This window comes from Trachurus trachurus (assembly GCF_905171665.1).
Source record: "Trachurus trachurus genome assembly, chromosome: 18".
Classification (NCBI taxonomy): Eukaryota; Metazoa; Chordata; class Actinopteri; order Carangiformes; family Carangidae; genus Trachurus; species Trachurus trachurus.
This window is the reverse complement of record NC_139909.1, coordinates 6,033,105-6,060,896: the sequence shown is the minus strand read 5'-3', so window position 1 is coordinate 6,060,896 and position 27,792 is coordinate 6,033,105. Positions and strand designations below refer to the sequence as shown.

Genomic DNA, 27,792 nt, shown 5'->3' with positions numbered 1-27,792 from the left:
AATTGACTTTATGGAAACACCAGCAGGTGACTTACCATTGGTGCAAGCCCAAACGAACTCCTGACGTTCCATCCGTCGTTAAGCCCCGCCCACTCGTCAACATTCCATTCTAGAACGTTGTAAAGAATACAATGTAGCATAATGATGAAGAATTCGGCACACACAAAACTGGATAAAAAGATGAAACCAGAAAACCACTTCCAGTTCAGCTTCCTCTGATGATGAGGTTTATTTTTCCCTGTTCATATTTAGCCTCACACACAATTGACAGTGAAGATTCAGAAGCAGCTCTCAGTGTGTTCCAGTTGATACATTAGTTTTATTCAGAGCATGATTATTAGGTGTTTGATAAAATAGAACTGCTGGGATTAACTTGGACTGAGTATTTCTTTTGCAGATTTACCACATAGGCTACCTCCACCAACACAACTCATGGAAGTGTTATATTCCTGTGTTAGCATGGAGCTGGAGCTGTGACACGGTTAGCTTAGCATCAAGACTTAAACTGGGGGAAACAGCCTCTGTCCAAAATTCATTATGCACACATACCTAAAAAAACACAACAAAACAAAAGAAAAAAATTATAAATAACTACAGAATATTAACTTCTCGTTGACTGAAAATGAAGTCTATAGTTCTACAAAATACCGTAATAAAGTAAAAATGGGAAAAGTAAGTGAATCTACACTTTTTTACATTAACCAAATTTTGGAAACATTAAGAAATTGAATTGTAACTGGATCATTTCAGTGACTTTTTAAGATTTATATATTTTTTAAACATTAGACAAAAGTCACAAAGTAATTTAAATACATGTTTATAACCAGTTCAAGCATCACTGCTGCTGGAGATACTGAGCTGACGGAGTAAATCTAGACCGCTGCCTCCACCTGGTGGTCAGACTGACACATCACACCCACAGGTGTTTGTAGAGACCTGCAATACACTGTTTTCATAATGTAGTGGTTGACACTAATGGAAAAAATATGAATAACACAACATGTCCAACTTAAATTTCCACATTAAACCACAAACACACGACTTGCGAGACGTTGACAGAGTTTTAAAACCTGTGTTTATTGATCCACTGATGTGTCTGCTTGTGGTCTCAGAAAGCAACTGCAATACAACACAGCCAGCATTTTTACTTCAGAATAAAAATCTGTAGAAACACACACAAACACACACGCGCGCACACATTTCAAAAAATGCAAAAAACACACACATAGAAACCGTCATTTTCATTCTACACACTCAATCACACACAGACACACACACACGTACTTTAAATAGCAGCTTTTGAACAGCGCACACAACGAAACACAAAACAAATGGAAAATTAAACATTCAAAAAAAAAATTACAGCAACACAAATCACTGACATTAAAAAAAAGTACCTCTCATGCTGTATTTATGTGTTAAAGGGACATTTCAGTGAAAACAAAAACTAAACAAAAACCTTTGATGCATCACATGGATGAGTTCTGCTGCTGTTGAAAAAGAAACACTTAAAAATATTAAAAATATCATGAAGAAAAAAGCAAATTCATATCACTTTATCAAGAATGAGCTCTCATTTTCAAATGTATTTCAAATGTTGGAATGAACATTACAGTAAATATGAGGATCGATGGAATAAACACAGAATAATTCACATTATTCAATACAATGACAAACAGCATGGAAGAATAAAAGAAAGACAGATAGAGAAGGAAAAGTCAAGTTCTTCCCAAATCTTCAGACTCCTCTCACAGGTTTAAACTCTGTACGTCGACATTCAGCTAAGATCCAGTGTTGCTGTTTTCAATATTCAACTTTTTGGACATAAAAAAAAGTTTAAAGTCTTACATCTGAGAGGCTGTTTGACATTTTTCTGCTTCATAAACTATAAAAACTGTCCTTTAATCTGCTATTTATCAACTAAAACAGGTGTTTTTGCGTATTTAAGTTAATGAGCTGAATGATTTAAACATGGAAATGTTCAAAATTTTACATTTTTTCTGCTTAATTTCTAACTTTAAAATATAAAAACTTATGTAATCTTCTGTTTATCAACTGATTTCATTCATTGACAAAATCCTACAGGTGTGTTTGTGTATTTTTAAGTTAACGACGACAGCCTGATTATGTCACTATTCATGTTCCCATGTGGCAGCAGGTGATGGACGGCGTCGCACTAATAGATCAATAACAGATCGATCGCTTCAGTAAAGATGAAGATGTTCAGAGAGAAGCTTCAAACAGAAACTGAAAATGTTTTTAAGAACGAGAGAAATTAAAATATAATAATAATAAGAAGAAGAAGACGACTTCCTGGTTTGGATCATGTCAGATCTCAGACGTTTTGGATCGACCCAAACTGGAAGTAAGACTTTTTTTAAAGGGATAGTTCAACATTTTTGCCATAATCCCTATAGTCTTAGCAGTAGGTTCATTACCTTTAATTGTCGGTGCAAGCTATTTTTAGAACGGCGGAGCAGAGCCGTGAGCTGCTCAGAGCTACACTACGGAGGCTGGAGGGAGTCGTTTTAGAGGTAAATTCATGCAAAACCACTGATGCGCGTTGCCTTCAGGGACAATTTTTCATCAATCAGTCTCTGTATTTCCCTCTAAAACAACTCTGTGTGGTAACGTTGTGTTATTATCTCATAGCGTGGTGAATGTGCAGGTCACAACTTGTCCACCAGAGCGTTGTGGAGTTGTTGGATTGTGTATTTGATGAGTTTGATGAGTTTGAAACCAATAAATCCCATAATGAGCCTCCGTAGCGTAGCTCTGAGCAGCTCACGGCTCTGCTCCGCCGTTCTAAAAATAGCTTGCACCAACAATTAAAGGTAACGAACCTACTGCTATGACTATAGGGATTATTATGGCAATGGGCCAATTTGCCCAAAAAAAAAATTGAACTATCCCTTTAAAACGGTGTGTAACAGCACAACGTCGGACTGAACAGCTGAAGACGTTTTTTCCCGAAGCCGCAGACTTTAGATTTTTACAAAGAGTTTAGTTTAGTTGAGTTTTCCGGCTCACAGCTCCGTCTTTCCGGACAGAGGAACCTGCGGCTGGATCTCCTCGTCGGACGTGACCACCGTCTTCTCCACGGGAGCCTTGCTCTTTTTCTTCTTCTTCGCCTTCTTCTCCTTCTTCTTCTTGGCCGTCTTCTCTCCCTCCGAGCCTTGCTCTTTTTCCCCTCCCTCCCCTCCTCCTCCTCCTCCTCCTACCTCCTTCCCTTTCTTCCCTCCTCCCTTCTTCTTTTTCTTTTTCTTCTTGTCCTCTGCGATGGCCGCCGGGTCTCCCTTCTTCATCGTAGGGCTCCACGCCTCGTCCAGACAGGCTGGAAACACACAGAGGAGGAAAACGTTATGAAGAGAGACTGAGGCTGCATTCAAAACCACATACTATACTGCTAGTATGTACTGATTTGGTCAAAATACAGTATGCAGTATACAAACAAAAGCAAAATCTGCAATATGCGAAAAATTCCCAGATGTCGTACTGATTCTAAAATATCTCCAGTATGCATCTGACCAGTCTACATTGCGTACTGTATCCCACAATGCAATGCGCCCCTGACGTCTAACCGTAACCAAAGACGGTAGTGAAGTATCTTTGCCGTGGACCGTAACTATGTTATAAAGTTTAAAGGGACAACGAGGAGTTTCTATTTGGTTATAAAAAAGTCTCATATTAATGTGGATGAATCTACGCTACCCACACTTGTTAATGGCTCCATTTTAGATAAATATATCGTTTTGTCTCTATCGTTATTTTGTTATTATTAGTGGTGGTGGAAATGCTGGGCGAGCCGTCCAGCGTTTCCTTACTTTCGGTTTCGTGGCGAGTCATGAGAATAACGCCGCCGAATCGCCGTTTATGGTGGGAACTACGACGGTATGTGATCGTCTTCCAACCTCTGACTTTAATTCTTGATCAATGAAAACATGAGTCTGTCTTGCGCCGGTCAAAGAATTTTACGGTGCACGGAGGCTCATAAATGTAGTGTGAAAACGCTTCGCTTTTCCAAAACTCCTCGTTGTCCCTTTAATTAATAAAATAAAACTTAATGCAGACTGATCGGTTCATTGTAAAACATTTATTTATTTTTGTAAATGTGGTGATTTCTGTATGTAACGTTAGGCTCCAGAGCTCCGAGGCAGCGCTGCTCTTCTGTCCATACACACAGGAAGCTTCACTTTACATTCAAACTTAACTAATGCTACTGCCACAATTGTTAGATTTCATCAATGAGACCAACATTTACCTCCTAAAAATAATTTAACCAGCCGGTGGTAAACCCCTAAAAACCTGCGGGTAAGTTAATTAGCGATCGTTTTCTCCCCCCGGGATGACGACGGAGGTTGGCCGGCCGAGCAGCTCTGCAGACCGGCTGCTGCCTCTGTGATGTCGCAGTCGCTGCAGAGCTTCACTTCTCCGAAAAACATCGGAGCAAACTTCTAAACAGCCGTCATTTGGATAAACTGGCCGTATATTTGGGATCTCAACAGTTACTTTCTCGCATTAAAAAATATTAAAACTTAATAAAGTTACATAATAACAGCGCTAGAGCGAGAAATAAAACAGCTTTTAGCCTGTTTTACAGCTACTGCTACCGGTTGCTGAAATGCATTCTGGGAAACCTGTATACTGCATACTGCGGTAGGTAGTATGGTAGTATGCGGTTTTGAAAACAGCCTGAGACACATGAATGAGACGGGCGGAGGGAAACCGGGACAGGAAGTGGACGTATTACCTTGGTCTTGTCCCTTGAGGACGTGCTTCTCACACAGGTAGGTGGTCAGATCCTCCTCCTGACTTCCTTTGTACCAGTCCTCGATCACGTCCTCGTACTGCTCCACTAACACGTCACACTGACACACACACACACAGTTAGTATACCATACACATACAGCAGGGCTATTCAATTACAAATTCAGTGGGGCCAGATTTTAAAACCAAGACCGTAAGCTGGGCCGGACATTTTCAGCGGTCAATAAGGAGGAGGTTATTAAAAATGCTTATTAGCTACTAAACAACTTAGTCAACCAGCCTAAACAAAAGAGAATAGTCAATAATAGTAGTGATAGTAGTAGTAAAGATGTAGCCTAGGCTAGTTGTTAATGCTTTGAGTTGGAGGTTTTTTTAGGAACTAAAAGTTTCCTGGGGCCTAACTATCCTCTGAGTTTCCACTGAGGTTTACAGCAGGGGGTTATGTAACTCACTAAATGTAGCCTATAATCTTAAAATTAGGCCTAAAAATGAACACAGATTTCTTCTCTAACATATTTTGATTGGTGAAAAACAAGGAGCAAAAGGCCATTTGGGGCAAATTACTCTGGGAAAGTATTTGATTAGGGATTATTCCTTTTGAGAAGTCTGTGTTTTGTGTCGTCACCTGTTTCTTGAGGTCGGCGACCTCCGCTGACGTCTCGTTCCACAGCTCGAAGGGAATGTCCATCACCACGTTCACACCTTTGTTTACCAAACCGTGCAGGGTGGAGAAGGTCTCTGACATACCCTGCACACGCACACGCACATTAAACAGTTGTTAAGTAGAACACAAACTTAAAGCAGAAGTGAGTGATATATTTGTGTTAATATAAGTCTTAAATAGTTATATCTTCCGACAGCAATCACTTACATAGAGTGTTTGGACTGAAACACGGGTCTGTCAGTCCCTCTGCTCTGCTCTGAGTCGAGGAGAAAACATTTATCGTATCCTACAGTTTTTATCCAATGAGGAGAGAGAACGGCATGCAGGGCTGTGTGTGCAGCCAAGGGACGCCGTGAATGTGGCGACGTAGGGACGAAGACTGTTATGGTGCGTTCAAGGAAACTCGTATTTTTCCGACCGTGAAGTCGTACCAGTTCGATCTGGTACGAGTTCACCGGTCGGAAGTTACGAGTGGCCGTTATAGTGACTTTCACCGGTAAAACAGGTCGGAAAAACACGAGTGGGTTGCCTGGAACGCTACAAAGTCGTAAGTTGTGACTTGAAGCTGTAATTTACGATTTCAAAAGCCTGCCTGGAACGCAGCATTAGCGAAAACGACCGGACCACTCACTTCTGCTTTAACCTAATAAGGGATAGTTCAACATTTTGGCAAATCGGCCCATTGCCATAACCCCTATAGTCATAGCAGTAGGTTCATTACCTTTAATTGTCGGTGCAAGCTATTTTTAGAACGGCGGAGCAGAGCCGTGAGCTGCTCAGAGCTACGCTACGGAGGCTCATTATGGGATTTCTTGGTTTCAAACTCATCAAACTCATCAAATACACAATCCAACAACTCCACAACGCTCTGGTGGACAAGTTGTGACCTGCACATTCACCACACTATGAGATAATAACACAACGTTACCAGACAGAGTTGTTTTAGAGGGAAATGCAGAGACTGCTTGATGAAAAACTGTCCCTGAAGGCAACGCGCATCAGCGGTTTTGCATGAATTTCCCTCTAAAACAACTCTGTGTGGTAACGTTGTGTTATTATTTCATAGCGTGGTGAATGTGCAGGTCACAACTTGTCCACCAGAGCGTTTTGGAGTTGTTGGATTGTGTATTTGATGAGTTTGATGAGGGAAACCAAGAAATCCCATGAGCCTCCGTAGCGTAGCTCTGAGCAGCTCACGGCTCTGCTCCGCCGTTCTATAAAATAGCTTGCACCGACAATTAAAGGTAACGATGAACCTACTGCTATGACTATAGGGATTATGGCAATGGGCCAATTTGCCAAAATGTTGAACTATCCCTTTAATGAACTCATGTATGAACAGGAAAAAGCTGACCTTGGCGAAGCGGTTGCTGCCCGTCCTCTCCTTGTGCAGGTTGTACGACAGCAGCCTCTGACACACATTCTCCACGACCTCGATGAATCTCAGGTCTCTGAGACGGAGAGAGAGAGACGAGAGAGAGGAGAGATTCAGGACATCCCATAATAAACATCCCATAATAACCTCAGCGTCTCATCTGACTCTGTTTGTCTGTTTGTTTCATTCTTTGTTTGATTGATTGAGTTTTCTCCATGGATGTATTAGGTTTTCTCTCTTCTACTTCCTGGTTGCAGCCTGCTGTTGCCTACGTTACCCAGAATGCATTGCAACGCTCCGTCCTCTGGTCTCTGCAGCAGCTTCACTGTTCTATAATAAACTGGAACAGGAACTGAACCAGACCAAGTTCCCGTCCCCTGCTGCCTGCTTCAGTGTGTGTGTGTGTGTGTGTGTGTGTGTGAGAAAGATCCAGAATCACCCAGTAAAACGTCCTTCTCACACACTTAAAGGTCGGAGCGTTGTTTTTTTTTCTTTTAACAGTGAAACTTTTAACTCCACCACCACAATACAACAATACAAACACAAACACAACACAAACACACACTAACACAGGTATAAAAGCACAGCAGACTCACGACTTGACGTATTTGATGGGCGGCGCCCCCTTGCTGTCGATGAAGCGGTAGTTCCTGTCGATCACTTCTTTGGTTTTCCCTGTCTCCTCGAACGCCGACTTCATCTCGATGCTGACGAACTTACACACTGACGACAAACAATTCATCAATTAAATGGTCTGAAAAAACATATTAAATATGCTCGTTTTTTAATAATTGAATATTCATTTTGGTCATTTTTGAAGCCAAAATATTAAATGTGTAATTTCCAAATTCTTAAAAGAGTAGATTTCTCTTTAAAATATATATATTCCGCCAATTATTTAACATGATTAATTAATAAAGACAAAAACAATGTTGCTGAAAGTGACAAGAAGAGAATAAAGAAAAAAAATCACCTTAATAAACATTAATTTAATTTATGACACCATTTATGAGATTTAATATTTTCATCATCATCATTATTTTACAGCTAGAACCCGTCAGAGTGGCTAAATGACAATTAATTGTTCTTCTGTTGATTGACTTATCAACTATTTTGATCATGGCTGGCTGTGTAATTTCACTCTTTTAATGTCAGCTTTTCAAACACATGTTTTTCTGTTTATTATTGTAGCCTGTGTGTGATACTTTATATGTTTTTTTTAAATTGTATGTGATGGTAAACTTCTTCTTTCTTTGTACAGTTTAAACGGTTCTTAATAAAAACATTCGATTCAAAGGTGTCTGATTGATCAATAGCAATAAAGGTTGTTGTTTTTTGAATGAACAAAGTAAATAATCGACAAATCTTTTAAATAATCGAACATTTCATTTAATGTGACGATTCTTTAATATTTTTGTACTAGAGGCAATGAGGGGCAGAGAGAGACATGGCCGCACTTAGAGGCTCACAGTTTAAATTCTTTAAGTCTCTCTGCTTTGCTGAACACATTGTTTGAGAGAGGACAAGTTTGTCTACAAATGTGGAAAAAATCATGTGTGTAGAGTGTAAATTGTGGCCGTGAGCAGCGTGGAAGGAGAAACATTTCAGAAAATTTCAGACAACTTCTCCCACTCTAGCCGATGATGTCACACACTCTAGCACAAACATTCCGTGCAATACCAATTTCTCAACAAACAAAAAAAAGATCATGGTCATTGAACAGTGATTGATCAAAAACTATATAACCTATTGAAACGTGGATTAATACAACAATAGACAGCACTTGTGTCTACATTTTAAAGTTTAAATGGAGTCTCTAGGTTAAAGTATGCCGGAGCAGTAGAGGTTTGAAAAAGTCCAATAATGTGTTCGTTTTTTCACCTCTTCCTCCCATTCATTCTCTATGGGAAATTCTTTCCGCAGTTTTTCGCGACGTAGGCTAAACTACGAAAAAAAGCATCCTCCAAATACTACGAAATCAAAAAAATTTACGCAAAAGAGGAATAATAAAAAGAAGGGTGTGTTTATTTGCCCCGTGGCCCTATTCATATCGTATTGATTATTGATTAGTAGTAGTAGCAGACTGAACCGACTGTAAACAACGAGGCCCTTCCTCCTTCCCAGTAGTGACGTCACTGAAGAAGAGGAGAGACACCTGTCCTCGCGCCTCCACAACAACACACACACACACAGACACACACAAACAAACACGTCTCCGTTACCTTCGCATTTGTTGGGCAGATGGACCCAGTCGTCGTCTCCTCCTCCTCCTCCTCCTCTCGCTCTTATTCCCACATCGTTCGCGGCTTCGACCGGAGAAACGACCACCAAAAACGTCACAACAACCGTGGTTACAAACATGACGTCACCTCAGGTTTGATTTATTGATTAAAATAATTAATCAGAGAACCGATAATGAACCGTTTTGTTCTCTCTCATCCTCCTCTTCTTCTTCCTCTAACGGCTCCTCTATCTACAGCTGCTGCTGCTGCTGCTGAGCGCCGCTCTCACTTCCGCCTTTGAGACGTAACGCACGCCGCGCTGACAGCCAATCACAGAGCTAGAAGTGGCAGAGGGCTGGACCAATAGGAAGGCGCGGGAGGGGGCAAAGAGTCAAAAAGAACAGGAGGTATCACTCTGTGTGTGTTGTTTTATGACACAGCAGAGCAGATAGACATGATAAAACAAAGAACAAGTTTTACTTTCCTTATTTTAAAGGTGTATATATTTTTAAATATCTATCTATCTATCTATCTATCTATCTATCTATCTATCTATCTATCTATCTATCTATCTATCTATCTATCTATCTATCTATCTGTCTGTCTGTCTGTCTGTCTGTCTGTCTGTCTGTCTGTCTGTCTATCTATCTATCTATCTATCTATCTATCTATCTATCTATCTATCTATCTATCTATCTATCTATCTATATTCATATTTTTGATATGGACTGTAATTTTCCCCACTGAGGGACAAACTAAGGATTATCTTATCTTATCTGATGATTGTAACAATACCATTTTAATCAGGGATTAATAATGTGTGTCTGAAAATATTAATGGTCCAATCTGAAAAATGCACAAGTCTACAGTCTCATTTTATTTTGAAATGCGTTGAGGGGAAAGTGATGCTATTGTTCTCAAAACATATAAAATGAAATTGATTGGAATTGAGTGGAACATGTTATGGTCAGTCCTCCTGTCCAACAAAATAAAAACAAAACACTTCACAAATATCTTTGTGCATTTCCTTTGTGTTTCACAGTGCACATTGGGGTATAGCACCATCTGTGCCACGGTCAGATGCCAGCAGGATCAATAAAGATAGTAGAGTGAGGAGGGGTCAGGAGGTCACTGGAGGTCACACTGCAGAGCAAGAAGAGACAGGACATCTATCTACTGTATCTAGTTGTATATTTAATTAATCAATCAATCAATCAATCAATCAATCAATCAATCAATCAATCAATCAATCAATCAATCAATCAGAGGGGCAGTGTGCATTTATCAACAATTAATTAAAACCAGTTTGACAATGTATTGAATTTGTGAAACAGACCAGAGTGACACATCCTTTGCTCATGAGTGGCTCCTCTGTTCTATAGAGGATCTTTGTCCTCAGTGTTATCAGCTGTTCTGTGATGTTCAGTTTCCTCCAACAGAGGGCGCCACATACACAGCTGAAACACACACAGGGAGAGCTCAGTGGTTGTGTAACATATCTATCTATCTATCTATCTATCTATCTATCTATCTATCTATCTATCTATCTATCTATCTATCTATCTATCTATCTATCTATGTAGGCCTATATATGTATATTATCATACGTTAAGAAGACAGACTGGTCTTAAACATGTTATTGATTGAATATTTAAAGCAGATATCAGTGGAATGTTTTTGTTAATATAAGTCCTAAATAGTCCTATTTTCCGTCAGCAATCACTTACATGAAGTATTTCAGCCTAAACACGAGTCTCTCCGTCACTCTGCTCTGCTGTAACCCGAGGAGAAAATTTTCCTTGTGGGATACAAGTGTTATCCAATGAGGAGAGAGAACGGCATGAAGGGCTGTGTGTGCAGCCAAGGGATGCGCGTGAATGTGGTGACGTAGCACGAGGACCAATTGATGCCTGACAAGGGCGGGGGCTGCTAACTCATGGTGCGTTCAAAGAAACTCGTACTTTGTGTTTTTCCTTCCTGTGAAGTCATACCAGTTCGATCTGGTACGAGTTCACGGGTCGGAAGTTACGAGTGGCCGTTATAGGGAACTTTCACAGACAACAGGATGGTAAAAACACGAGCTACGGGTTACCTGGAACGCTACCAAGTCGTAGTTGTGACTTGAAGCTGTAACTTACGGTTTCAAAAGCCTGCCTTGAACGCAGCATTAGCCGAAACGGCCGTGAAGCTGATATCTGCTTTAATACACAACAAAAGCATCAATATCACATGACTCAGACTTAGCAGATCTAACTTATCAGGTCAAATCGATACTGAATTGCTGTTGTGCGTTTTGTGTGATTTGTGCATGTGATCTGAACCCTCAGGGCCACCGTAGACCTGTGAGTGAACGTCAATATTTAGATCGAATTGATAAGTTATGACCTTCAAATTCTGTTTCTTATCTATTTCTTATAACGTATTCTGGAGGTGACAGAAGGTCGATCTGGACTTGGCTCATCATCATCATCTTCTTCTTATAAAATATTGTGTGTCTATGTGAGGTGTGTGTGTGTGAGAGAGAGAAAGAGGCAGAGAAAATAAAGCGATGTGTGTGTTTGACAGCGAGATGAGAGCGTTTCTCAGTAGTTCAATAATAGTCCAGTTTTTCTCTGAGAGGTGCTTCAGTGTAGCTGCTGCTGCTGCCAAAAGGACAGCCAGCTCCTCACACACACACACACACACACACACACACACACACACACACACACATACACACACACACTTATACACACACACTTCTACACAGATCATTGTGTGTCTCATAGCAGAACTTGACACTGAGTTGGTGGAGGGGAGGTTGATGTAGAGAGAGAGAGAGATGAAAGCTGGTTTTTATTCAGCAGTGCAGCCCACACAGCGCCGGGCAGCCAGGGCTTTGTTCAACAACTCTCATCTCTCTCTCTTTCTCTTTCTCTCCTCTGCTTTTCAGCTCTTCCTTGAATAAAATAATAATAATGATAATAAAAACAATCATAATACTATAATAATAAAGCATTCAGATCATATGGAGCAGAGCAGCTTTACTGTAACAGAAGGTGAAGCGGTGACATCGACCTGATTCACTAAAAGCTTCGCAGACAAAAACATGTTTTCATGAAGGAACTTTTTTCTTTTATTTAAAAAAAAAAAAGCGAAGTGAAAATACACAAAAAAACACAATTCAAAGATCCAGCATTGATATAAAAATGTAACCGTTCACAGGTCAGCTCATGTAATTCAACAGTTCAACCATTAATGGATGTAAGAGGAGGCTTTTAATGTATTTTATTTCTTTATTTTGGCTACAAATTACATAATTTTATATAATATTTCAAAAAAAGGTGTATATGTATATATAACAGTGGCATCATGCAAAAGTAGAAGATGAAATGATCTCCAAAAGACATGAAGTTAAACATGAAACACTCTTTTTCTTTCAATATTTTAATCAATATCAGTGTAATATTTTAGTTTTCTATAGTTTTAGAGTGAATTAAAACAGAAACAAAGCAGCAGCAGCAAAAGAATGAGAAACCCAGGAGACTCAGAGAACTTTACTGTTTTAACTTTCTTTGTCTTTCTTTCTTTCTTCGTCTGTCCTTCTGCTTCCTTCCTTGACCTAATCTGTTCCCTCCCTCCATCTTTCTTTCTTTCCTTTTCCCTTCCTTCTTTCCACATTCCTATTTACTTCCCTTAGTCCTTACTTCTTCCTTCCTTTTTGACCTAATTGACCCAATCTGTTCCCTCTCTCCTTCTATCTCTCCTTCCTTTCTTACTTCATTCTTTCCTCCCATTTCTCCCTTCGTCCTTCCTGCCTTCCTTCTTTCCCTTCGTCCTTCCTTCCTTCCCTTCCTCCTTCTTTCCATCCTTCCTTCTTTCCCTTCCTCCTGCCTTCCTTTTTCCCTTCGTCCTTCCTTCCTTCCCTTCCTCCTTCTTTCCTTCCTTCCGTATTTCCCTTCGTCCTTCCTTCCTTCTTTCTTTCCCTTAATCCTTCCTGCCTGCCTTCTTTCCTTCCTTCCTTCCTCCTTCTTTCCTTCCTTCCTTCTTTCCCTTTGTCCTTCCTTCCTTGACCCAGAGAGTTTTTATCAAACGTTGAACAACTGTCGATGCTGTGTGAGGAAATAAAAAGTGGTTAATTTATTTTTTGTTGGTTAAATAACGAGTCGCAGCACAGCCCAGTTTTCTAAGGATGCCTTTATTAAAGAGTCAACAACGTGCGCTAGCCGTCCGCTTCTAGAAAAATAACACAGTCATACATTCATCCATGTGGAAATCCAAAACAGAAACCTGAAAAAAAAAACAAAGAAAAACTAAAAGAAACAAGGACAAGTTTTTATCTTTAAAGCTCAAATCCCTTTAGAAGGTGAGAGGGGAACCTGAATGATGCCGTATGTAAGTCGTGTGTGTGTGGTTGTGTGTTTGTGTGTGTGTGAGCAGCTGCACCACAAATCATCTCAGCCCCTTTCTTTTCTTTTCTTTCTTTCAACTTACGTAACAAAAAAACTGCTGAGTCAGCAAACGCAGAAGGTGAGTCGGCCATCTTTGAACCGTATATATTCCGCCAATTATTTAACGCGATTATCTTATTTCTTTTTAGGCAAAATAAACGTTGCTGAAAGTGACAAGAAGTGACAATAAATAATCTATCTATCAATCAATTAGGCAATAGACAGAAAGAAAACCACCTTAAAAGGTATAGTACGTAGGAATTCCCCCATCTCGCGGTGCGGTTGCATATCTGAACGTATTCTTGATGTTGCATTCACCTGAAATGGGGCAGACGTCAGACAGACGACAGATGCTGCATGTAACAGGATAAACAAGCCTCTATGTAAACAAGAGAAAGTTTTCATTTGTATGCAGCTGTGATTCCACTTCAGTGAAATACGGATTTATGAAAGACATGTTTGATTTTTGCTGATAAAAAGCCAAATAAGTTACACACTGCGGCTTTAATGAAGCTGTTTATAAGATTTAATATTTTCATCATCATTGAACCGAAGAGTCGATTAGACTTAGACTTGATTGGTCTTAATAGGATTTCTTGATTTGAGAGAAACTGATCAATAATTAATTCATTAACTGTATTTATTTGTTTGTTTGTTTATGTTTGTGCATTTTCAACTGGGAAATGTGTGTGTGTTTGACCTCAGCAAGTGGTTTAATGAAGCCTCTTCTCTCATACACACACTGCACCAGAAGCCGATCAATACGTATCAATCAGGAGCTGAACAGAATTTAATTGTGGGTTCTGGATGGATCAATAATTGCTGGGTGATACACACACACACACACACACACCCTGCAGCCGGTCATAAAGACCCACCGGGGAAACAGGAACGACCAATACTGATCGATCAGAGTGATTGATTATCAGCTCCATGTGTTTCTGGTGCCTAATTGTTACTGTGCATGTGTGTGTTTGTGGCAGTACACACACACACACACACAGAACATTATCAATTTCACCCGATCGATACGTCTGTCCGTCCATTTCCAAGCATTTCAAAATAAAAGCCCTTCCTTTCCCTTCCTGCTGTGTGTGTGTGTGTGTGTGTGTGTGTCTGTGGTTTTTCACGGCGATTGATGAAGTGTGATTGATCACCGAACCCTCTGGCGCAGTGTGCACGAGTGGCCGCATGATTATGGGGTGGCAACACGCAAAGGCGGTTGCCGTGGTAACCGAGAGATCCAAGGAGCCTCCTCCTCCTCCTCCGGTTTCTCTGCAGTCGTCCTGTTTCTTAAAGTGTTTTTTTTTTTAAGAAGCTGCTTCATTTACACTGATGTTTATGTTTAATACGTAGGTTTAGTTGAGTTTATTTGAACCGTAAACTGAGGTTTAAACATCACAATCTGAATTTTGTCATATTTTCTTAAAAAAAATTCTAATTTAATAAAATTATACTTTATTCTTATTCCAGTAGAAACATCCTGGGAGGATCTGGACTCAACAACTCTGTTTTTTCTTATTGTAAAGCACCAAAACTTCACTTAAAAGTCTCATTATATTTAGGTTTTTATGGGTCATTTATGCTGTTGTCATAGCAACAGACTTTATATATGAATTTGTCAGAGACAGTAAGTCATCCTACAGCTCACTGATAATGACAATAATACATAAATACGTCTATGTAAATGTCATTAAAGCTCATTTAGTGTTATAAACCATTAATTAAATATTTGTAACACATATGAACTCACAAGAAATCAGAAATCTTTTAAAGCTGACGACCCTCTCGCCCTGAGTTAATGAAGACATTAATTAATCAAAGGATCAGGAGCTCTGAGCAGCTCGCGGCTCTGCTATTATATTAAATTATATATCAAAACGTGCGGTTTGATCGGGATCGGTGTGCTATTACTTTTCTCAACAGTTTACGAATTTTTCGCGACATAAGCTGCGCATTGAAGTCAATGGGACGGGCGGGGAAAAAAGAGCGAAAAAGAACAATCATTGGAGTTTTACAAACGTCTACTGCTCAGGCATACTTTCACCTAGAGACTCCATTTAAACTTTAAACAGTAGACACAAGTCTTGTGCATTGGTGTATTAATCCACGTTTTGATAGGTATTACAGTTTTTGATCAATCCCTGATCAATGACCATGATCATTTTTGGAGAAATTATGAGATTATAATGGGTGTGTATTGGACGGAATGTTCGTGTCAGAGTGGGTGACATCATCGGTTAGAGTGGGAGAAAGCCCAGAAAAACTCCAGATTTTTTCTCTTTCCACACTCGGCCTGGCCACAATTTACACTCTACACACATGATTTTTTCCTAATTTGTAGACAAACTTGTTATCTCTCTCATCATGTGCTCAAAATATCAGAGAGACTTACAGAATTTGTATTATCAGCCTCTGAGTGCGGCCACGTCTGTCTAAAACCACTGTGTTCCAAGTTTTTAATAACAGACTTTCTATTCTCGGCTCCTTCCAATCGATTGTTTCTGGTCGTCACCGACGGCTGTGTCATCGTTCCTGCCTCTGGATGTGACATTATGATGATGACAGCTGGCTGCTGAGGGCGGTCGCCATGGTTACACCCGTGACATTTTGGGAGATGTTGATTCATCAGAGAGAGAGTCGAGTCGAAGCTTTTCTGCCGCCAAGAAGACAGCTGGTGGTGAGGTCACAGTGTGTGTGTAAAACAACCAGTGGTGGACAGTAACGGAGTAAATTTACTTGAGTACTGTACTTAAGTACATATCCAGAGGATTTGTACTTCACTTGAGTATTAGATTTCTTTGGTACTTATTACTCTACTTGAATACATTTCCAAGACAAATATTTTTTACTTTTACTCAAGTTAATTTCTAGGAAGGCTGAAAAGTACTCGTTACTTTCAGGTCTACTCTTTTTTTTTTCTTTTCTTTTCTAAAATCCTATTGGACACAAGCTGTGTTTGTCAAAGAAGGAAACCCTAACCCCTAAAAGCAGCACATCAGTGCAGCTGCTTTCAAAGAGTTCATTCTCAGAAACAAGAGTTAAAAGCTCCTTACATTCATTTAGGAGAAAATATAGTAATTCATTCATGTGAAAAATAAGAAATTTACTCTGACTTTTAACTTAAAGTAAATTTAAAAGCATGTACTTTTGGATACTTAAAGCAGATATCAGTGGAATGTTTTTGTTAATATAAGTCCTAAATAGTCCTATTTTCCGTCAGCAATCACTTACATGAAGTATTTCAGCCTAAACACGAGTCTCTCCGTCACTCTGCTCTGCTGTAACCCGAGGAGAAAATTTTCCTTGTGGGATACAAGTGTTATCCAATGAGGAGAGAGAACGGCATGAAGGGCTGTGTGTGCAGCCAAGGGATGCGCGTGAATGTGGTGACGTAGCACGAGGACCAATTGATGCCTGACAAGGGCGGGGGCTGCTAACTCATGGTGCGTTCAAAGAAACTCGTACTTTGTGTTTTTCCTTCCTGTGAAGTCATACCAGTTCGATCTGGTACGAGTTCACGGGTCGGAAGTTACGAGTGGCCGTTATAGGGAACTTTCACAGACAACAGGATGGTAAAAACACGAGCTACGGGTTACCTGGAACGCTACCAAGTCGTAGTTGTGACTTGAAGCTGTAACTTACGGTTTCAAAAGCCTGCCTTGAACGCAGCATTAGCCGAAACGGCCGTGAAGCTGATATCTGCTTTAAGTACCTTTTAAAAGCAAGTACATTTTTACTCTTACTCGAGTAACATGTCGACTGAGCTACTTTTACTTGTAAGTAAGTAAGTAAAGAAAAAATTGGAGTAAATTTTGACCAGTAGTATTTGTACTCTTACTCAAGTACTGGGGTCGAGTACTTTCTGTCCATCTCTGAAAACAATCAAGGAAGGAGCGGAGAAGATTTGACCAGCAGCTACTCAGTGTGTGTGTGTGTGAGTGTGTGTGTGTGAGTGAGTGTGTGTGTGTTATTTTTTTCTTTGATCACACATGCATAATTTCTCTACTTCACTGCTGACAGTCGTATATTAACCAGAGTAAAAATGTTTCAACAGCCTCTGCTCATGCCGACCGTTTGAAGTCGCCGCACGGAGCGACTTCAAGAAAGAAGAAGAAGAAGAAGTAGAAGAAGAAGAAGAAGAAGAAGAAGAAAAAAAGTCATGATGAAATTCTGGTGAAATTTCCCTTTAAAATAGATTTTTTTTCCCCAAATACAGTAGATAGAAAGGCAAACTCATCCCTATTTCCCTCTATATATCCTTTCCTCTACATCTCTCTTCCATCTAACTCCACCTCTTCCTTCTTTCTTTCTTTCTTTCCGTCCATCCGCCGTCCGTTCATCCGTCCATCCGTCTTTTCCTCACAATAAATATCACCGTATGTTTAGATTCATCAGGTTAAAGTGTTTCTTATTAAGGAAGAGCTGAACGAGAAGCCAGGATACCAGAGGCAACTCAAAGAGAAGCAAAGACAGTCTTTAGAAACCAGAATAGTCCTCGTTATTATTATTATTATTATTATTAGAAGTCTCTTATTATTATTATTATTACTAGTGTAACTGTTATTAGGGTAAAATAAAGTTCCTTGGCCCTTTGTTGATGCAGAGAGAGAGTAACAGAGAGGGAGAGAGAGAGAGAGTTTCCACGTTATTCCCGTTTTTAGATCCAGAGTTTAATCCGTGAGGTTCCACAGTTTATTCCAACGAGTTTGATCCGTTGGAAGTTTAGTTGTAGTTCCAGAGGTTTTTGTTTTAAAAGAAAAAAAAGAAAAAAAGATTTAAATCCGTTTTTTTTGTTTCCGTTACAGATGTGGAGTTAGTCTGGTGGTTAAAGGGAAAAACAAACCAGACAGGAAGTGACTATATTTCGCTGTCGGCTCTTTGTAATTCCACAATGTCCGGGAAGATGAAGATGAAGAAGAATTTGTACTGTCCCTTTAAATCTCGTCCTCTTTTCTCTCCGTTGGAAAATGGCCGACGCTCATAAAGACAGTTTGTGGCGATGTGGTGAGTAAATAAAGACGCGTGTCGAACTGAACGTGGTGTGATGCATCCCTGTCGTCAACGGCAACTTCAAAGCATAGGCTATTCCCCACACGGTAAAAAAGAGAGATGTCGATAAAACTGCTGATGGTTCAGTTTGACGATGGCCAGATTAAACCGGGATCAGGGCCAGTATTTATCAAGCGTCTTAGAGCCACTTTAGTCTTAAGTGCTGAGAATTTGTGGAATTTAGTCCTACTCTCAAATTTAAGAATAAAAGCTATTTATCAGTCTAAGAATCGCTCCGACTCCCCCAGACATTTAAGAGACCTCTAGAGGGGAGAGAGAGAGACGTGTGCAAACCTTCCCAGAGTGAAAGGACGTTCTGGCTTGATGACCAAATTATATAATTTTGAAAAAGCAATTATCATCCTTGTCACAGATTTAATAAGTCATCTCACCAACAATAAACCATTAATTAATTAATTACAAAGATTAGGAATCATTTATTTTTGATTCATTCCCAATGTAGGCCTATACATTTTCTGTTATTTTGTAGATTATTGTCAAAATATACACTCCCATTGGTCATTTAACTATTCACTGAGATATTTTAAAGATTTTTCTATATTTTTAGATAAAGGATTCCATTCAGCAATTCGTCATTACGCTAAATTTGGTCATAACTCAGCTGAGACCGACATTCAAGATTCAGTCCTAGGCCTACACTTCACCAAAAGTGTGAGAAAACGCTTCATAATGATAACTTACTTTTAGTAAATTAATCTCTTAGCAGTGGTTTTGGAAGTAATTCTAAGAAGCTTTATAAATAAGGCCCCAGATAAACAAAACATCTGCCCTGTATCCTTGTCCCATGTCCAGCCCACAAACGTAGTTCCACATCTGGCCAGGATAGGTCCAGATGTGGAGTTAGCGTCTTACAGCCATGTCGTATACGGGCCAGATTTGGGCCGTGGAACTGGGCCAGATGAAGTGTGTGGCCTGACTATGGGTTTATTTTGCTTAAATTTGGTTTGTTTGACAGTAAAACATTCAGTTTAAGTTACGAGTCAAGAGTCTAACACTGAGCCGTTAGCTAGTGACATAGCTAGCTAACTAGCTAGCTACGTCACTAACCTCTGTAACTATCGGTTTAGCAAACACAACTACAGTAGCACTCCTTCACTGTTCAGCTCACTCAATAGTGTGTTAGCTTGTTAGCTCTGTAGCTAAGTGTGGTCGGTGCTAGCTACGTAGCTCGTTAGCTAACAGGCGTGTGAGTGTAGTGTGTTAGGCTGTTAGCTTGGTAGCTTGTTAGCTCTGTAGCTAAGTGCGGCCGGTGCTAGCTACGTAGCTCGTTAGCTAACAGGCGTGTGAGTGTGAGTGCAGGATGACGACAGGACAAACTGTCTTTATGAACATGAACGTCTCTGAGGATCCTTAGAACCTTCGGCTCCATTCCGTTCCGTTCCTTTTTTGAAAATGAAGCGTTCTAGAACTCCACGGCGGGATTCCGGAATGCTCCACTTCCCCTTCCCCCCTCCCTCTTCTCCCTCTCTCTCTCTGTTTCTCCTCCCTCTGAACGTGTTCATCCACTTTGCGAACAAACGAAGAAAAAAAACAGTTTTCCCGTTGTCCCGTCGCTCCTATAGCTGCGTGGTGACCGAGTCCTCTATGACCTCACAACTGTCCTCTATGACATCATCGCACGGCCCAACCCACCCGCCCATCATCATCATCCCTCCTCCTCCTCCTCCTCCTCCCACGCCGGCTCCTCCTCCCTGGAAAACGTCCTCGGAGGAGTCCAGGAGGAGGCGGGAGCTGGACTCGGACATGTTGGAAGCACAGTGCAGCGATTGGCACGGACACGGCGGCGGTAGCGGGAGCGGGAGCGTCAGGAGAAGAGAGTCCCGCCCGCCGCCGTTCGTCCTCGTCCGCCGCGGCGAAGAGAACGACGACGACGACGGATTGTTGACGTCGACTGTTGTCGTTGACGACGAGCGGCGGCGGTGGCCCACCTCGTTCAGCCGCGTCTCGCTCCGCGTCACCACGTCGCTGAGTTGTCCGTGGCCGTGGCCGTGGCTTCCCAGCGGGCGGAGCAAGCCGTCGGAGATGGTGTAGGAGCTTCCCAGCGGGAGCGGGAGCGGCACGGGCGGCGCTTTGCGTTTGGAGCGCGAGAACAGGTAGGAGAGGCGTTTGAAAGAGTCCGTCGTCGTCGTTTTGGCGCCGGGGGCCGAGAGCCGCTGCAGACGGCTCCTCGTCCGCGCGAGCGACGACGAGAACGAGGAGGAGAAGTACGACGAGGAGGAGGAGGAGTGGGGGGACGGCGAGGACAGGATGACGCCGGTCGTCTTCAGCCCGTTGCTCTTTGGTTTCCCATCCTCCTCTTCCTCCTCCTCCTCCTCTTCCCCCCATCCGACGCCCCGCTCCTCCAGATCCGCCAGATCCTCCTCCTCCTCCTCGCCGCCTCGTTCCTTCTGCGTCATTCCGGAGATGGAGCGCACCAGAGCCGAGACGCCGAGCGCCGGCCCCGTGTCCTCCTCCATGAAGCTCACGCTCTTTGACTTCTGGATGCCTCCTCCTCCTCCTCCTCCTCCTCCTCCTCCTCCTCCTCCTCCGTCGCCGTCGCCCTCGTCCTCCGAGGCCATGGCGCCGTCCTCTCTCGTCGTCTCGCTGGAGGAGGAGTAGTGTCGCCGCGGGGGACGCCGGTTGCCGAGGAGATCAAGGACCTCGTAGCGGAAACTGGAAATGTCCTGCTTCAACTCCTAAAGAGAACGAGGCAAAGAGAGAAAGAAGGAAAAGATCAAAACTTTATTCTTCACACTGCAAAAACTCAAAATCTTACCAAGAATATTTGTCTTATTTCTAGTCAAAACAAATCTCATACTTAAAACTAGATAAAGTTGCATTTCCTGATGGAAATGCGTGTGAATGCTGAAAGCAGCTGAACAGTGTTGCAGAATTAGCAAATAGTGCAAGCAGTGACTGATCACCATACAAATGTTTGACCGAGGTAGGAATCGAACCCACAACCTCATGGTCAGTAGACTTTGACTTTGCCTCTAGGCCACAGTGTACACACAGTTGCAAAGACTGTTGTCTGTTGATGAGCTGCACTCTGTCTCACTCTGAAGTTAACGAGCCCAAAGCTGCACCTGTTGGAAACACACTGTGTCAACACCAAGAAAGCTTGAGAGTCAAGCTTGAATTACTTACAATTAAAATGTATGTGAATTTCAGGCTGAGAGCAGCAGTTTCAACATGAAGCAAGTTATCAGAAGTCAACAGAGGACGACTGGGAAAATAATTCACTATAATTGTTGTTGAGGCAAGATTTGAACCAGCAACCTTCAGGTCTTCAGCCCAGTGAGCTAACCACTAGGCTACAGAAACAGACAGTATGTGAGGGGCAAAGAAAACCTTTAATAAGAGGATCACTGGCTTCTGCTTAAAAAAAAAAGTAAGGAACGTGCAGAAATTAGCCACACCAAGTAAGAAGAGGACTTTTTTGTGACCTGTGACTATTTTTTGGTTAATTAAAACGAATTAAAAAGCACTTAACAGCAAGTTACAAAGTTGAGCTCCTTCTCCTGCTGCTGTGAAAAAAATGCATTGGGCTGAATGAGAGCAGAGAGCTCCCTGGCTGCATTTAAAAAATATTTTAAATTATTATCTAAGTCTCTTTGCATTTTTGACCAGAATTTTAGCCAGAAGACAAGTGTGGCTACAAAACTGGAGAAAATAATGTGTCTAGAGTTTAATTTGTGGCCGTGCTGACAGTTTAGCCAGAAAAACTCTAGAATGACGATGTCACCACTCTAGCTGTGCTCGTTAGACGCAACACACACCCATTATAAAGCTGGATTTTGTCAAAAAACTTAATGATTTTAAAACTGCCAAATATCAGAAACTGTTGAAGACATCAATAAGCTGAGTCATAGAGGAATACTTAAAAAGTTTGTCTACAGCTTAGAAATTGAATGAAGTCTCTAGCAGAAAGTATGGTGAAGCTTTAGTGGCTGAAAGAAGAAAGAAGATTTGAAGAGTTTGAAAAGACTGTTCCAATGCATTCTCTATGGGGGGAAAAAAAATCTGAAATAGTTGAATATTGCAAAAAGTATGAATATTTGAAAAGAGAAAAGTAATTCCGATAATGTCCAGAAAAAGCTGCACGATTTGATGTATGAATTGTTGAAATAGCACAAAGTATGAAGGACTAGAAGAAGACCGTAAAAAGGCGGAAGAAAATGGCTTTCAGCATTCACACTAATAAGACTCATCACATTAAAAAGTAGCTTGTTTTTAGACACTTTTTTAAAACTTCTTTCAAGCATATTTTCACTTGAAATAAGTAGAAAAATCTAATAGTGGGGCAAGTTTTTCTTTCATAATACAAGCACAAAAAACTTGCTTTCACTGGCAGATTTTTCTACTTATTTTAAGTAAGAAATTAGTTTGAAACAAGAGAAAATTTTATAAAAACAAGTTAATTTTTAGGTGATGAGTCTCATTCCAAGTGGAAAGAGATTAGTTTTGACTAGAAATGAGACATTTTGACAAGAAATAAGACAAATATTCTGGGAAAGATTTTGAATTTTTTGCAGTGCACTGTTCACATCAGCTCAGGTGTGACTGACTGACTTCGCTTTGACGTAAAACGTTCAGACACTTCGTCCTCGTCCCCGCGGACGGAGACGAGCTGCAGGACAAACAACTTCACAGCTCAGAGACTCCGTCGTCTTCTTTGTCTTCTTCTTCTCCTCCATGTGGAATCAAAACGCTCAGAGAGTAAAACACTGAGTTACCTCGACACACACCACCTGATGTTACACACTTTAAACACACACACACACACACATACTGAGGGTGTGGGAGTGATTCAGGCCGATGTGCACCTGATGTTGTTTTTGCAGTGAAAAGCCCACAGGAACGTTTCCACTTCAAAGCCCCGGCTGAGCTCCAGAGGCATCATGGGAAATGACTCCTGCTCTGAAACAGCTCAGAATAATTCATGGCTCAGAAGATTTGGAAAAAGAAAAGAAAAGGAAAACTGCTGGTGTTGATCAGAGCTGTGGAGGCTGAGCAGGCGAGGAGAAGTCGAGTGTCAGAGCTTCGGCTTCAGATATGCATCACTTCACCTTTGACCTTCAGACATTCATAGCTTCAGCTTTCATACATTCATAGCTTCAGCTTTAGAGCTTCAGACATTCATAGCTTCAGCTCAAGAGCTTCAGACATTCATAGCTTCAGCTTCAGAGCTTCATAGCTTCAGCTTCAGACATTCATAGCTACAGCTTTAGAGCTTCAGACATTCATAGCTTCAGCTTCAGACATTCATAGCTTCAGCTTTAGAGCTTCAGACATTCATAGCTTCAGCTCAAGAGCTTCAGACATTCATAGCTACAGCTTTAGAGCTTCATAGCTTCAGCTTCAGACATTCATAGCTACAGCTTTAGAGCTTCAGACATTCATAGCTTCAGCTTCAGACATTCATAGGTTCAACTTAAGAGCTTCAGCTTCAGTCATTCAGCTTCAGACATCCATAGCTTCATCTTAAGAGCTTTAGAGCGTCAGTGCTTCAGCTTCAGAATTCATAGCTTCAGCTTTAGCTTCAGAGCATTAGAGCTTCAGTCCTTCAGCTTTAGACATTCATAGCTTCAGCTTTAAAACGTTAAGAGCTTCAGCTTCAGACATTTATAGCTTCAGCTTCAGGTTATTCATAGCTTCAGCATTAGAGCGTCAGAACTTCAGATTCAGTCCGTCAGAACATCAGTTTCCGAATTTAAGAGCTTCAGCTTTAGACCTTTAGAGGTGCAAAGCTTCTGGTTCAGAGCTTCAGAGCTTCAGAGGCAGCAAGTGGTCGTCATCAGAAAGTTTTTAATTTCTTAATGAACTTCTCTAACGATGAGAAGCTGCTAAAACCTGCAGCAATAATCCAACACAAACTGAAGCTTCATGGACACAAAGATTCACCTTACTGTTATTCTTATTTATTAATTTGTTTGATGTTTGTTTGTCTCTGTATCTCTTCACCCACCTTGAAGTTTTCCTCTGTCAGCCCCTCGTCCGTCTTGGCGCTGCGGATCATGGCCGCCACGTACCTCTTCACCAGGCTCCGGATCACTTCCTGCAAAGGACAGTTGCCACGGTTACCAAACACTGAAACACTTAAATAGTACTCAACCGTCACATTAGGCTACCTCGTTATGAGCCGAGTGCGAGTTAAACTGAAGTCAAGTAGCCTAAAAACTGAAATAAATAATATTAATAAACAGATAATGATGCAACTTAATAATAACAATACATTTAAAATATATAATTTAAGTGAGTTGAAAGAGTATACATTTCTTTGTTTGTCGCTGAGTGTGTTTGTGTTACTGTGTGATTATCTAAATGTGTTGAGCTTCTGCAGCAGGAATCAACCGACTGATGAATTTAAATGTTATTGTCTCATTAAGTAATCAGCCAATGAGGCGATTGACCCTCATTGATTTAGAGACTAAAGACAAATTCATCAGCATTTGGTGCTCAGTGGGCGGCATCTCAAACCCTGACACACACACACACACACATTAACACACACACACAATAACACACACACGTTAGCACGCTGCGTCCTCCCACAGTCGACACCTGCGCCTGCCAAACAGGACGGCTCTGGCGTGCTGTCACTCTCTCCGCCGCTGCCAAGACACACCACACACACACACAGACACACAGACACACACACACACACTGGGCTGAAGTGATCGAAGGACACAGTGCGACAACAATCCTTCAAACCGTGGACACAAATCAAAATAAAAAAGCGCCGGAGCTGCTGCCAGAGCTGGTGAGGTGTCGAGGCAGCACAACAAACTCTGGACGAGGAGCTGAGCAGCGGCCGCCGCCAAGAACAATGTGCACTTTGTTTTACTATCAACAGCAGTGACGACAACGAGGAGTTTAAAAACAGCTAGCGCACACTAAGTTTAACTTCAGGGACAAACTCTAAAAATACTTTCAGTCTCCACGTCCATGCTCATCTTATAAAAGAAACATCATGATGAACTGAACTCTTAGCTACTGACATTAGTTTATGTCTAAATAAATATTAACTTTAATAGTTGGTTAATCATTTACAGACACTTGATAAACCACTAACGTCTCCTAAATATTTATTTTAATATTATTTATCCAGAGCTAAACATGTATAACTTTGATTAATAGTGTTATTAGCTACAAGGGTTACCCAGCTTTCTTACATTAAATACGCTACTGCTAACTTTTTTCATATTTTGACAGATATATTTTCCATGTTTTTACTAAACTACGCTACGCTAATCTTAGATATGTGTGTATATATATTAGGCTATGCTAGGCTAGGCTAGGCTAGGCTAACCATACCATTGCGCCATAGTCCATCCAATCACTGTTTAGCATTAGGCTACTACATGTTTTCTTCTTTTACCCAAATTAGCATTAATGAAGGAAAAATGTTTTATAAATGATACTTTATTTATTGACGATTAACTAATGATTAATAGTGTGTAGTTATTACAAAGGGTTACCAAGCTTTCTTACATTAAATAAGACGCTACTGCTAACTTAGCTTAGATATGTTTTTGCTAAACTATGCTACGCTAATCTAAAATAGGCTAGGCTAAGCTAGGCTAACCATACTATTGCGCCATAATCCATCCAATCACTGTTTAGCATTAGGCTACATGCTTTTCTTCTTTTACCCAAATTAGCATCAATGAAGGAAGAATGTTTTATAAATGATACTTTATAATGATTAATAGTGTGTAGTTATTACAAAGGGTTACCAAGCTTTCTTAAATTAAATAAGACGCTACTGCTAACTTAGCTTAGCATAAAGGCCAGAAACCTGGTGGTAGGTGTGTTTAGAGCCTTTTTTTTCATATTTTGACAGATATGTTTTCCATGTTTTTGGTAAACTACGCTAAGATTAGCTAAGCTAGGCTAGGCTAGGCTAACCATAGCGCCATAGCCTACTCCATCCAGTGACTGTTAAGCATCAGGCTACATGTTTTTCTTCTTTCTCACTGTCTTTAACTGCACATTTTAGCCCAATTAGCATCAACGTAAGAAAGAAGTGTCATCTACAACATACCTGGTAGTGCTGGTTCTGTATCAGACTGTCGGCGTGGCGCTCCTGCAGAGAGAAAAACAGAGAGAGATCACGTTAAACCTCCTGAAAACAGCTGCTGAGTCATGATGAACCTCCTCCCCGAAGAGTTTATTACAGCCTAATAATCATTATTAATCTGGAAACTGGTTTTAAAGCTCCACAACTCCAGGATTTCTCCAGGCTTTTATTTTGAAGGGCTGATCCACAAGACGATATAAAGGTTCTGATTCTGCTTCAAGACCATCTAACTATGACTCATAGAAACACAGGAAAAATAATATAAAGGCAGTGTGCGTGTGTATATATGTGTGTGTGTGTGTGTACACCCTCTCATTTCATTTCCTCCTCTGTCACACACACACACACACACACACACGCACACACACATCCATCATCCTCTATCGGCCTCATTTTGCCTCTTGTTTCAATATTCACAGCTTCGCTTTCGCTTTCATCACGTCTCACACACTCTCCAGTCCAGCTCAGACACACTTCAAATTCGTCTTCCTCTCCTCTGTAACACACATACACACACCAACACACATACACACCAACACAAATAACACACACACACTCGCTGCCTTAATCAGATCTGTGTGTCTCTGTGAACCTATGTGGGCTGTTTGGCTTATATAACTCAGCTGAGGCGAACATGAACATGCCAGCTGCACTCGGTGTGTGTGTGTGTGTGTGTGTGTCTCCAGGTGACTGGATGAGTTTTTCCTCTGAGCTTCACACACACACTCACAGCTGATGTGTGTCCATGTGTCATGTGTGTTATTATTGTGTTTCTATAAAACAACACACAAACCCACACACGTCCTTGTTACTGTTTCTGTTAATGTCAAAATAAATGATCAATATTTTAATTAAACTTCAGGGATTTTTAATCACTGAACTCCATAGTAATCTATTCACAGTGTAATTTAAATTACATTTTAACCTGTTTTTATTTCTTTTATTTAACGCAGAATCATTGTTTATCATCAATACATTTTAATCAATAATTCTTCTACTGTCAAATTGTTAAACTTAATGATTTTGAGTATTTTTTAGATTAATTTCCATCAAATAGACAAAAATATTTTGTCTCATTTATGTTGAAAAGTGATTTTGATTCCCTAGTTAAAAACTCATAAATGTTTTAACAATTCAAGATCAATAAAAAAATAAAAAAAATAAAAGTAAAAATCTGACTGCTCACTTTTATTTTATTT

At 40.8% G+C, this 27,792-nt stretch overlaps 2 protein-coding genes across 3 annotated transcripts in view; both read right to left on the bottom strand.

Annotated features, from left to right (window-relative positions):
- Positions 1–2,878: 2,878 nt before the first annotated feature.
- The window catches only part of cnpy3 (canopy FGF signaling regulator 3), a 480,052-nt gene continuing 455,138 nt past the window's right edge, over positions 2,879–27,792 (bottom strand). Inside the window, exons 2-7 of one of the 2 annotated variants that reach the window (XM_083993368.1) lie at positions 9,029–9,288; positions 7,403–7,529; positions 6,786–6,882; positions 5,393–5,515; positions 4,751–4,868; positions 2,879–3,334 (exon numbers count right to left, since the gene is read on the bottom strand). In XM_083993368.1, coding sequence (XP_083849494.1) covers positions 3,027–3,334; positions 4,751–4,868; positions 5,393–5,515; positions 6,786–6,882; positions 7,403–7,529; positions 9,029–9,167 — 912 coding nt within the window. In that variant the 5' untranslated portion in view covers positions 9,168–9,288 and the 3' untranslated portion in view covers positions 2,879–3,026. Of the gene's footprint in view, positions 3,335–4,750; positions 4,869–5,392; positions 5,516–6,785; positions 6,883–7,402; positions 7,530–9,028; positions 9,305–27,792 lie in introns of those variants that run through there. The other variant, XM_083993367.1, reaches the window with a different exon arrangement.
- Positions 20,088–27,792, bottom strand: part of trpc5a (transient receptor potential cation channel, subfamily C, member 5a) — a gene marked incomplete at both ends in the record, with an annotated part of 72,102 nt that continues 64,397 nt past the window's right edge. The window contains 3 exons of the mRNA XM_083993346.1: positions 20,088–21,206; positions 24,479–24,568; positions 26,558–26,599. Coding sequence (XP_083849472.1) covers positions 20,088–21,206; positions 24,479–24,568; positions 26,558–26,599 — 1,251 coding nt within the window. The remainder of the gene's footprint in view (positions 21,207–24,478; positions 24,569–26,557; positions 26,600–27,792) is intronic.